This window comes from Microcebus murinus, chromosome 1 (assembly GCF_040939455.1).
Source record: "Microcebus murinus isolate Inina chromosome 1, M.murinus_Inina_mat1.0, whole genome shotgun sequence".
NCBI lineage: Eukaryota > Metazoa > Chordata > Mammalia > Primates > Cheirogaleidae > Microcebus > Microcebus murinus.
This window is the reverse complement of record NC_134104.1, coordinates 154,333,148-154,345,450: the sequence shown is the minus strand read 5'-3', so window position 1 is coordinate 154,345,450 and position 12,303 is coordinate 154,333,148. Positions and strand designations below refer to the sequence as shown.

The 12,303-nt window shown below is 38.6% G+C and overlaps 1 protein-coding gene across 1 annotated transcript in view; it reads left to right on the top strand.

Annotated features, from left to right (window-relative positions):
• PRKAR2A (protein kinase cAMP-dependent type II regulatory subunit alpha) overlaps positions 1-12,303 on the top strand; it is a 102,275-nt gene that overhangs the window by 53,937 nt on the left and 36,035 nt on the right. Inside the window, exons 3-4 of the mRNA XM_012771212.3 lie at positions 7,046-7,098; positions 10,859-10,942. Of these exons, the coding sequence (XP_012626666.1) occupies positions 7,046-7,098; positions 10,859-10,942 (137 nt within the window). The remainder of the gene's footprint in view (positions 1-7,045; positions 7,099-10,858; positions 10,943-12,303) is intronic.

Sequence of the window (12,303 nt, the reverse complement as noted above, 5' to 3'; positions counted from 1 at the left end):
ACATTAATCAGAAATTTGTGTATTGGCATCCTGCCACATGTAGGCAGAGAACATCCTGACTCTAGTGATGACTGTGATAGTCAGCAGGCCACTGAGAATCTGGTGCCGTGTCTGTCAGTCATCTGCAAGGCAGATGCTCTTCACCAAACATCCTTGCCCTTTTAAGGCTGCATGCTTACAATATACTGAAATACTGATTTTTGTCTTTATACCCTTTCACAATATGCAGTATTTTTTCTATCCATAGCTATCTTCCATATTACTAAGCAATGCTTAAAATAATTTAGAAACCTAGTGTTAGAATGAATTTTGTACCCCCTCCCCAAATTCATAGATTGAAACCCTAACCCCAATGTGGTTGTATTTATAGATAGGGCCTTTAAAGGTTAAATTAGGTCATAAGGGTAGAACCCTAATCCAGTAGGAATAATGTCCTTATAAGACGAGAAGAAGGCCAGGCACAAGGCTCACACCTGTAATCCTAGCACTCCAAAAGCGGAAGGATCACTTGAACACAGGAGTTTGAGACCAGCCTGACAAGAGTGAGAGTCTTTTTCTACTAAAAAGAAAAAATTAGCTGGGCATGGTGGTACGTGCCTGTAGTCCCAGCTACTTGGGAAGCTGAGGCAGAAGGATTGCTTGAGCTCAGGAGTTTGAGGTTGCAGTGAGCTATGATGATGCCACTGCATTGTACCCGGGGCAACAGAATGAGACTCTGTCTCAAAAAAAAGGAAGAAGAGGAAGAGATACCAGGAGTGTGTACATACAGAGAAAAGGCTATATGAGGCTATAGCAAGAAGGTGGCCATCTGAAGCCAAGTAGGGAGGCCTCAGGAGAAACCAAATGTGCCAATACCTTGATCTTGGCCTTCCAACCTCCAGAACTGTGAGAAAGTACATTGCTGTTGTTTAAACCACCCAGTCTGTGCTATTTTGTTATGGCAGGGCAGCACAGGGCCTTAGGCATGTAACCAGGATCTGTGCTCATTTCTTTTTTTTATTTTTCAATTTTAAACACAGTTTTTTGTGGGTTTGTTTTTTTGTTTTGTTTTGTTTTGTTTTAGTAGAAATGGGGGTATCACTCTTGCTCAGGCTGGGCTCAAACTCCTGACCTCAGACAATTCTTCTGCCTCCCAGAGTGCTAGGATTACAGGCATGAGCCACTGTATCCAGCCAGTGCTCATTTCTTTATAGAAACGAAAGGTTTTCTCTCACAAGTACATTTTATTTTTATTTTATTTTATTATTGTTATTATTTAGTAGAGGATTTCTCAGCAGAAACAAGTACAGTTTAATGATTCACATTTCTGAATGAAGGAGGCACCAGTTAAAATTTGGAAGAAATTGTGCTGGATAATGTTTGTCATCACTTTGTGTAGTACCACATTACTGACTAGTGACATCTTCTGGAGACCTACAGCAAAATAAATTTCCTTAAACAAGGGGGGCTGTGCTGCTGTTTTAATCTTCATTTTCAGTAGGTCTGGAGCATCTCATGAGACACAGTATAGTTGTTAAGGCTGTATAGAGGATCATAGAAACCATGGACCTTCTCCAGGTAACTTGTACACTGAGACAAGCTCCCTGATATGCAGAACCATAGGGACAGCAACAATCAAGTAGGAACTTAAAAAAAAAAATGGGTGTTTTTTTTTTGAGACAGAGTCTCACTCTGTTGCTCAGGCTAGAGTGCCATGGCGTCAGTCTAGCTCACAGCAACCTCAAACTCCTGATTCTCCTGCCCCAGCCTCCCAGGTAGCTGGGACTACAAGCATGTGCCACCATGCCTGGCTAATTTTTATATATATATTTTAGCTGTCCAGCTAATTTCTTTCTATTTTTTTTAGTAGACACAAGGTCTTGCTCTTACTCATGCTGGTCTCGAACTCCTGAGCTCAAATGATCCACCCACCTCTGCGTCCCAGAGTGCTAGGATTATAGGCATGAGCCACCACACCCGGTCATGAAAAGATGGGTTTTTACATAGAAAGTGAGGGAAGTAATTTGGGACCAGGAAGTAGAGAGATTAGGTGGGAACAGAGGAAGAAGGCAAAGGGAGGTGAGTCAAGCGTTCAAAAGGAAAAAAAGGGGAAAAAAGAACATTATGCTAAGTAAGCCAATGATAAAAGAACAAATACTGAGGTGTCTAAAAAGTCAAATTCATAGAAACAGAGTAGAATGGTAGCTGGGAGGAACTGGTAAGAGGGAGAAACATGGAGTTGCTGTTCAATGGGTACAAAGTTTTCCTTATACAAGATGAATAAGTTCTAGAGATTTGCTGTACAACATTGTGCTTATTAGTTAACAGTACTGTGTTGTGCACTTAAAATTTTATTATGAGGTTAGTTCCCATGTTAAGTGTTCTTACCATAATAAAGAAATAAAAAGATAGAAAAGAGGGCTGGTTATGTTGGCTCATGCCTGTAATCCCAGCACTTTGGGAGGCTGATTTGGGAAGATTGCTTGAGGCTAGGAGTTCAAGACCAGCCTGGGCAACATGGCGAGACCCCATCTCTTAAAAAAAAAAAAAAAAACCTAACTGGGCATGGTGGCATGTGCCTATAGTCCTAGCTACTTTGGAGGCTGATGCAAGAGGATTGCTTGAGTCCAAGAGGTATAGGTTACAGTGAGCTATGATCAATTCACTGCACTACAGCCTGGGTGACAGAGTAAGACTCGGTCTCTGGTGTAAAAAAAAAAAAGAGATTAAAAAAAAAAGGGAAGAAAATTTAAAAACAGTTTTGGAAAATTGAGGCATAATGTTTTTCCACAAATAGAAACATATTTAGGATAACTTATGAAAGAAAGAAAAGAAGGAAGAAGAAAAAACATATTGATAATTATAATGAAAATAATTTTATTTAAATCACAGTGCTGTACCTTAAGACTTGAAAATTATAATTAACATTTTCTACCTCCATTATATTAATGTCTAAAAATATAAAAATGAGCTAAGTTGCTAAAGTACTTTCCTTCAAAACTGGAGGAAAAGCAAACCTAGAAGTTGGCTAGCCCAAGATTAAGTGTCATCAGTAAAATCCTATCAGTCTCATTATTGAAGGCTTTCTCAAACCTTTTTAATATTGATCAGATTCATCATATTCAATATTTTTAAACCTTTTAAATGAAACATTGTATACACAAAAGTATATAAAGTATAATATCTGTGTACTCATCTGTCTCCTGAAGTAAAATATTTTAAAAAGTTTTATTAAGTAGTTGTTTTGAAGTCTTAGACCAAGAAGTAGCAGTTGGAATAGACTGAATAAAGGTCACATATGAAAAATATTTCTGAAGCAGAGTGTGATGTATTCATTGAATAAGAGGTGAAAGAAGGAAGTCATGATGAATTCCAAATTTTCAGTTAGAAAACTGGTCTGAAAATTACCTTAATCAAGAGCACAGAACCAAGAAGCTTGCAGTTTAACATAATGTCCGGTTAGATACCCCTTGATGTAGCTTCCCCAATCACCCACTAAAATACCTATGAAGATGCAAAAAGTGGCAATAAAAATGGCTAGAAACTAAGGTAGATGTCTGCCTTAATCTTTAGGGCAGAACTGAGGTATATACACCCTGACCTCATCTCCAGGAAAGAGGAATGCATGGAGAAAGTTAGTGAGTCATTACCTACATCCCATGGTTACTTTCCTGGCTCATGCTTCTGGCATGTCCTGTAGGATTTGCCCTTCCCTGCCTTAGCCACCATTCTCAGGTATTTTATTATTTCAGAAAATCAGTCAGTAAGTGGAAATTGGGCTGCAAGGGGTAAATGTCTCCAAGAAACTGAAAATTAAATTGGGAATGGTATGTATCAACTTGTCCACTAGTTGTAGATATATGGGGTCTTTTAGCTAACACACAAATGTGAGTAGGGTCAAAAATCTGTGATGGAGGGCAGGCAGCCTTGAAGAAAGGACAGTTGTTGAAAGAACTGAGATAGAGAACAGAACCAAGGCAACAATAATTATTATTCCTGAACATCAGAACAAATGGAACAGTAGTAATGATAGTAATAGTTCAAAGAGTTGGCATTTACTGCATCCTTACCATGTGCCTGACACTTGCCTACTTGAATCCTTCTGACAGTGAGAAATTGTTAGCTCCAATATATAGAGGAGAGGGTGGAAATTGTAGTAAATCACCTCTGGTCACACAGCTACTACAGATACTTGAGAATTTATTAGAAGAAAACTTACTCCAGCTGTAATAGCCTGTGTTGTGAAGAGGAAACAGGTTTGCTGCATTCTGAGAAACCAGTGATCACTGTTAGTTCATTCTTGGAAACACAATTTTGTTAACACAAAACTCTTTATTCACTAGATAATTCATTGACTTTGCCACTAACACCTAAGGGTAAGATTTTAAAATCATGATTTGTATTGACATCTCCAATTGTATTTTTTCCTCCATTCCATATTTGTATTCCCTTTCTCTCCAGTGAAAAAAATGTGGGTTTATTTATGTACTCACTACTGTAATACACACAAAAGAGTTTGGAATAGTTATCGATCACCAATAGCAATTCTTTTTTGTTGTTAGGATTCAGTAGACCCCACTTACTATGTTCACTGCCTGCATAGAATAATTCTTCTTTCCCTCACAAGAATGGAGAAACAAACACCACATGTACTCACCATTAAATTGGTAATAATCGATCAACACTTATGTGCACAGGTGGAAGTAACGTTCATGCAGGATAGGGCAAGTGGGAGGGGGATGGAGGGGATGGCTAAATTCACACCTGGTGGGTGTGCTGCGCGCTTGTCTGGGGATTGGGCACCCTTGTAGCTTTGACTCTGGTGGTGCAAAGGCAACGCACGTGACCAAAGCATTTGTAACCCTGAAATGTTCCGGAAAAAAAATTTTTTTTTTTTTTAAAAAGAGGCTGAACGCTCACGCCTGTAATCCTAGCACTCTGAGAGGCCATGGCACTCTAGCCCAGGCAACAGATTGAGACTCTGTCTCAAATAATAAATAAATACAAATTAAACCTAATAGATTGAAAACAACAATGTATAAGGATGTGGTGAAAAGAGGAGCCTAGCTGTAGCTGTCAGAAGCCTTAAACATAGTTAAGCCAACTGCATCAGCAGTTAACCTAAAGGTTAACTAGTGAACATTCCTAATGAGCAGTTAGAGCCTTCTTGAGGATGTATTAATAAAAATTGACATCTACGGCCGGCCACGGTGGCTGATGCCTGTAATCCTAGCACTCTGGGAGGCTGAGGCGGGAGGATTGCTTGAGTTCAGGAGTTGGAGACCAGCCTGAGCAAGAGCAAGAGCCCGTCTCTACTATAAATAGAAAGAAATTAGCCAAACAACTAAAAATAGAAAAAATAGCTGAGCACGGTGGCACGTGCCTGTAGTCCCAGCTACTTGGGAGGCTGAGGCAGCAGGATCGCTTGAGCCCAGGAATTTGAGGTTGCTGTGAGCTAGGCTGACGCCATGGCACTCACTGTAGCCTGGGCAACAAAGTGAGACTCTTTTCTCAAAAAAAAAAAAAAAAAAAAGAGGCTGGCTGGGCGTGGTGGCTCACGCCTGTAATCCCAGCACTCTGGGAGGCTGAGGAGGGAGGGTCACTCAAGGTCAGGAGTTCGAAACCAGCCTGAGCAAGAGTGAGACCCCGTCTCTACTAAAAATAGAAAGAAATTAATTGGCCAACTAAAAATATATGGAAAAAATTATCCGGGCATGGTGGTGCATGCCTTTAGTCCCAGCTACTCAGGAGGCCGAGGCAGGAGGATTGCTGGAGCCCAGGAGTGAGCTAGGCTGATGCCATGCCACTCTAGCCTGGGCAATAGAGTGAGACTCTGTCTCAAAAAAAAAAAAAATATATATATATATAAAATATAATATAATATAATGTATATATATAATTCTTTCCTTCCCTGTGGTTATATTGTCAGCCTGTTACATGGTTAGGTTTATTTGTTTCTTGTATTTGGTTTTAGGGTCCTCTTTATCAGTTTAATTTAATTTTTTAAAAATGTGAAACATTAACATGGGTTACATGTCAAAAAAACCTTTTAATATAAAATAATTTCCTCAGAGAAGTTTAATTTCCTTTCCTATCCTTCTTGTTTCTACCTGCACTCTAGGAAAACAATTTCATTGCTTTCTGGTTTATCGTTCCCAAATTGTTTCCTTTTGGAGAAATTAACAAGTAAAAAATATATATTTATATATTTATTTTCCCTCCATTCTTAGCTTTCCTTCTTGCTAATGGAAGTTCTTTCTTATGGAAGGCATAGTATACTATATATACTATATACTCTTCTTCACCTTGCTTTTTTTCTTTTTTTTTTTTTCTTTTTCCTTAGAACTCACTCAATATTAGCCCATGAAACTTTCTTCATTCTTTCTTATAGCTGCATTATTCAAATGTATACTTATATCATTTCTGATATTTTGGTATTATAAAGTTGCAATGAATATTTTTTAAATCTCCGAATTACAGTGACAAAGAGCAGGCCTATAGGCAACTGGCACAAACGCAAGTTACCTACAAAGAGAATCAGGTTGGCTTTAGGTTTATATAAAATTATACTTAGAACAGAACCTGACACATAGTATTTGTTTTGTTTTCAAATTTATTCTTATTTTTAAGTTATACATGCACATAATGACTTTGAACTATGTTAATTGATTCTTTTGGTAATTGCTTCCATAGCTCTGTATTTATACTGCATACATTGTACATCATGTTTTTTTTTACCCCTGCCTCATAACTCAACAGACAATACCTCCTTGTTTGTTCTTGCCACTACAGTACCTTAGGATTTAGTAGGTGGTATATCTCATCATCTTTGTTCTATTTGGGACCACCAATCTCTAGAGAGCAGGGTTTTCAGCACCTGAGAATGCCTGACACTGGTAGGTACTTAACGTATCTATTCATTGAAAGAAGGAATGTAAAAAGATCATTACAACTTTGAAAACAATGAATAAAAAGTGAAATAATAATTGACTTACTATTTTATTTTCTCTAAAATCACACATCTGTTAAATTCATTTTTCTCTTTGTTTTTTCTTTCCAATTTTAGTCTGTGCTGAGACTTATAACCCTGATGATGAAGAAGAAGAATCTGAACCAAAGGTAAGAACCAAAATAAAGATATTAGGTAGAATTGTTGTATTTCACACTGACTCCCCTCCTCTAAACACCAAAATCTAGTCATGCTGATAATTAAAATAAATATAAATTAGGCCGGGCACGGTGGCTCACGCCTGTAATCCTAACACTCTGGGAGGCTGAGGTGGGCGGATCGCTCAAGGTCAGGAGTTCGAAACCAGCCTGAGCAAGAGCGAGACCCTGTCTCTAATAAAAATAGAGAGAAATTAATTGGCCAACTAAAAATATATAGAAAAAATTAGCCGGGCATGGTGGCACATGCCTGTAGTCCCAGCTACTCGTGAGGCTGAGGCAGAAGGATTGCTTGAGCCCAGGAGTTTGAGGTTGCTGTGAGGTAGGCTGAAGCCATGGCACTCTAGCCCAGGCAACAGATTGAGACTCTGTCTCAAATAATAAATAAATACAAATTAAACCTAATAGATTGAAAACAGCACTGTATAAGGATGTGGCGAAAAGAGGAGCCTAGCTGTAGCTGTCAGAAGCCTTAAACATAGTTAAGCCAACTGCATCAGCAGTTAACCTAAAGGTTAACTAGTGAACATTCCTAATGAGCAGTTAGAGCCTTCTTGAGGATGTATTAATAAAAATTGACATCTACGGCCGGCCACGGTGGCTGATGCCTGTAATCCTAGCACTCTGGGAGGCTGAGGCGGGAGGATTGCTTGAGTTCAGGAGTTGGAGACCAGCCTGAGCAAGAGCAAGAGCCCGTCTCTACTATAAATAGAAAGAAATTAGCCAAACAACTAAAAATAGAAAAAATAGCTGAGCACGGTGGCACGTGCCTGTAGTCCCAGCTACCAGGGAGGCTGAGGCAAGAGTATTAGTTGAGCCCAGGAGTTTGAGGTTGCTGTGAGCTAGGCTGACACCATGGCACTCTAGCCTGGGCAACAGAGTGAGACTCTGTCTCAAAAAAAAAAAAAAAAGAAAAGAAATTGACATCTACAAACCTTTTAGAGACGTGATAGATAGAAAAATGGGAACAACCTAAATGACCCCAAATGTAGCATTTCCAGGGGCTAAATTATGGTACATTCAAATCAAGAGAATCTATGTTGAAAATGATTGTACAGGACTGGATTGATGGCATGGAATGTGTGTTTGTATAAGATGCATTTTATAGAGCATTTTATAAAATAAAAAATATTTAATGTATTTATTTATTTGTATGTATGTACATAGAATTGTATCTGTGGAAGGATATACCCCAGATGTTAACAATGGTTGTGGTAAGACTATGGTTGATTTTTGGATGCTTTTTTTTTAAACTCAGTTTTTTTAACTTTTGTACAATTAGCATAAGTTACTTTTATGAAAGTAAATATGAACTATCATTTTTAAAAAATTGATATTATAAAAGAAACATTATTGATCTATCATGTATACCTTAAATGAGTAACTTATGAGGGATTTCTGAAGTATTCTCATAATAAAATGCTACCATTCACCCGGCATGGTGGCTCACGCCTGTAATCCTAGCACTCTTGGGAGGCTGAGATGGGAGGATCACTTGAGCTCAGGAATTTGGAGTCCAGCGTGAGCAAGAGTGAAACCCCGTCTCTACTAAAAATAGAAAACTTAGTTTCTAATAAAAATAGAAAAAGTAGCCGGGCATCGTTGCATGTACCTGTAGTCCCAGCTACCTGGGAGGCTGAAGCAAGAGAATTGCTTGAGCCCAGGGTTTGAGGTTGCTGTGAGCTATGATGAGGTCATGGCACTCTACCCAGGGTGACAGAGTGAGAAGAGTCTCTAAAACAAAAGCTACCATTATGTGAATATAATAAAAATGTTTTCATTCTAGAAATTGTAAAATTCTTAATGACTTTTAAAACTTAAAACAGTATTTTACTTAGTATCAGAAATTTTAAATACTTTATACTTTGTTTTTTTTTATTTGAGACAGAGTCTCGCTCTGTTGCCTGCGCTAGAGTGCCTTGGTGTCAGCCTAGCTCACAGCAACCTCAAACTTCTGGGCTCAAGCCTCCGGAGTAGCTGGGACTACAGGAGTGTGCTATCAGGCCTGGCTATTTTTTTTTTTTTCTATTTTTAGTTGCCCAAATCATTTATTTCTATTTTTAGTAGAGACAGGGTCTCACTCTTGCTGAGGCCGGTCTTGAACTCCTGACCTCAAGGGATCCTCCCACCTCAGCTTCCCAGCGTGCTAGGATTACAAGTGTGAGCTACCATGCCTGGCATAAAAATACTTAACGTGTTATTTCTGGTCAGATTAAATAATGTACCTTTTTTAGAGTGACAAAAATACTTAGGAAGGAGTTTGATATGTCTCAAATATAATACCAATATTAGGCAATAATTATTTCTGTTTAGTGAGCATTTATTTTCTATAATAATAATAGTTTTTGAGCACCCAGTAAATGGAAGAAACTGTTTGAAACACTATATGTATTAACTTATTTAATAATTCTTGTAACAGCTTTCATTTGCATGATAGATACCACTACTGCTACTAATAATAAAGTTATTGATGTTTGAACTCTAGACTTTATAGCCATTGTTTACTTACCGTCTCCACTTAGATGTCAATAGGCAACTCAGACTATTATGCATGAATTCCTGATTATTTCTTCTTAAATATTCATCTTCACCAGCTTAATTCATGTCAGCTCCATTGTTCCAGTTGCTTATTCTCAAAACTCTGGGGTCAATCTCAATTCCTCTCACTTTTTTCATACTGTAAATTGGATGGGTACTGTCTTCAAAACATATTCAGAATTCTACTACTTCTCAACACTTCCATGGCTATCATCCTGGTCCAAGCCACCACTATCTGGCACTGGGATAGTCACTGTAGGTTTCTGGCTTCTACTCTTGCTTTCCTCCAGGCTGTTTTTTACTCAGTGGCCAGTGTGATCTTTTAAAAACGTTAGATCTCTTTCCTTCCTCAGTCAGAACCTTCAGATCATTCCCATGTTCCTAGAGAAAGTTCTATTTCTTCTGTGACCTACAATGCTCTCTGTGATTTGGGCCTCTCTCCCCCAATCCAGTTTCCTAATCTTTCTCCCTCACTCTGCATCAGCTACACCTGCTTCCTGGTTATTTTTCAAATTTACTAGTCACATTTGCACCATAAAATCTTGTTTTCACTGGCCATTCCCTTTGCTTGGGGTGCTCTTGCCACAGAAATATGCATATGACTCATTCCCTCAGGTTGTACTCACTTCCTTGAGCTATTTACACAAATGTTACCCTCTCAGTGAGGCCTCACATGGCCACACATACACACACATTTGCACACTCACACTTCTTACCTTCTTTCCCTACTTTTTTTTTTTCTCCCTTAGCCTTAACACTTTAACATATTTCACGTATTTATTGAATGTGAGGACAGGTGTTTTCGTCTATGTGTTCACTGGTGTGTCCCCAGAGCAAGGATTCTGCCTGGCACTGAGTCGGTACTCAATATTTGTTGAATGAACAAATTTATAACACTTCACTTTACAGATGAAGACTCTGAGGCTTCCAGGAGACTGCTGACCTGCTGCCAGCCACATAGCTAGCAGGTCACTCCAGGGTTGGTGCTCTTCGCCCCTGCATCACATTGTCCTTCCACATTCAGTGTACAGCTTTATATTTGTGTAGAATTAAAATTACAGAAAATATGCTCTTAATTTTTCCCACTTTTTGGAAAGAAATATACCAGTTTTTAAGTGGGTGCTTTTTAAATGAAATTTTAAAAACATCTCCCTGGTTTTATTTGGATTGACAGGTGATTCATCCTAAAACTGATGAACAGAGATGCAGACTTCAGGAAGCTTGCAAAGATATTCTTCTTTTCAAAAATCTTGATCAGGTAACATTGATTTTTAAAATTTTTTTTATAATGGTCTTTTAGCTTTTTTCCTATTTATCACTTAAACAGTTTTTAGCATCTTAGCCACAGTTGTAGGAGGCATAAACTTTAGATTCACCTTATTTACAAATGTTTCATGTTGGCCATTTTAACCCAGACATGATCTTTCAGATGCCTTTTAGTGCAGTAGTCCCCCTGTATCCACAGTTTTGCTTTCCACAGTCCAAAAATATTAAATGGAAAATTCTAGAAATAAATAACTTGTAAGTTTTAAATAGTGTGCTCCTCTGAGTTGTGTGATCAAATCTTGTGCCGTCCTTCTCTGTCCCACCTGAGATGTGAATCATCACATTGTTCAGCATATCCTTGTTGTATACGCTACACTACCCACCCAGTCACTTAGTAGACATCTAGCACTAGTCATGTTAACCACTTCGGTACAAGCGTCGACTATAGTCGATAGCCACAGATGAACGCGCACAGTGACTTTAGCCAACAGCCGTGATATGAAGGTGCACAGCTGAGTGTTGACTTTAGCTGACAGCCGTGATATGACTTTTCTAATTTTTCATTTATCAAAATAAAATTGTGAACATTTAAAAATAACATAATGAAAACATATATGTATATGTTACCTATTCTAATTTACATTACAAGTAAAGCTGCCTGTAAAGTAAAACAAGCTTTCAGTGCGTTAAAGCTTTCCTCATCACACAAGAGCAAAACGGATTCGTCAGCAATGCACAGCACACACTACCGTGCGGACTGTGAGTGCGGCTGTGGGCAAGCTTTCGCATCCAGTGAGAGCCATACCGAAGTGATGAAAGTAACCCTTATTTTACTTAATGATGGCCCCAGAGCATAAGAGAAGTGAAATAATTTGGATATTCCAAAAGAAGCCATAAAATGCTTCTTTGAAATGAAAAGGTGAAAGTTCTTGACTTAGTAAGGAAAGAAAACAATCATATGCTAAAGTTCCAAAGCTCTGTGGTAAGAATGAATCTTCTATCTGTGAAATTGTAAAGAAGGAAAAAGAAATTCGCGCTAGTTTTGCTGTCACATCTCATACTGCAAAAACTACAGCCACAGTGCAAAAGTGCTTGGTTAAGGCCGGGCGCGGTGGCTCACGCCTGTAATCCTAGCTCTCTGGGAGGCCGAGGCGGGCGGATTGCTTGAAGTCAGGAGTTCGAAACCAGGCTGAGCAAGAGCGAGACCCTGTCTCTACTATAAATAGAAAGAAAAATTACACCTGAGAAACCTTCCAAAAAAAAAAAAAAAAAAGAAAGAAAGAAATTAATTGGCCAACTAATATATAGAAAAAATTAGCCGGGCATGGTGGCGCATGCCTGTAGTCCCAGCTA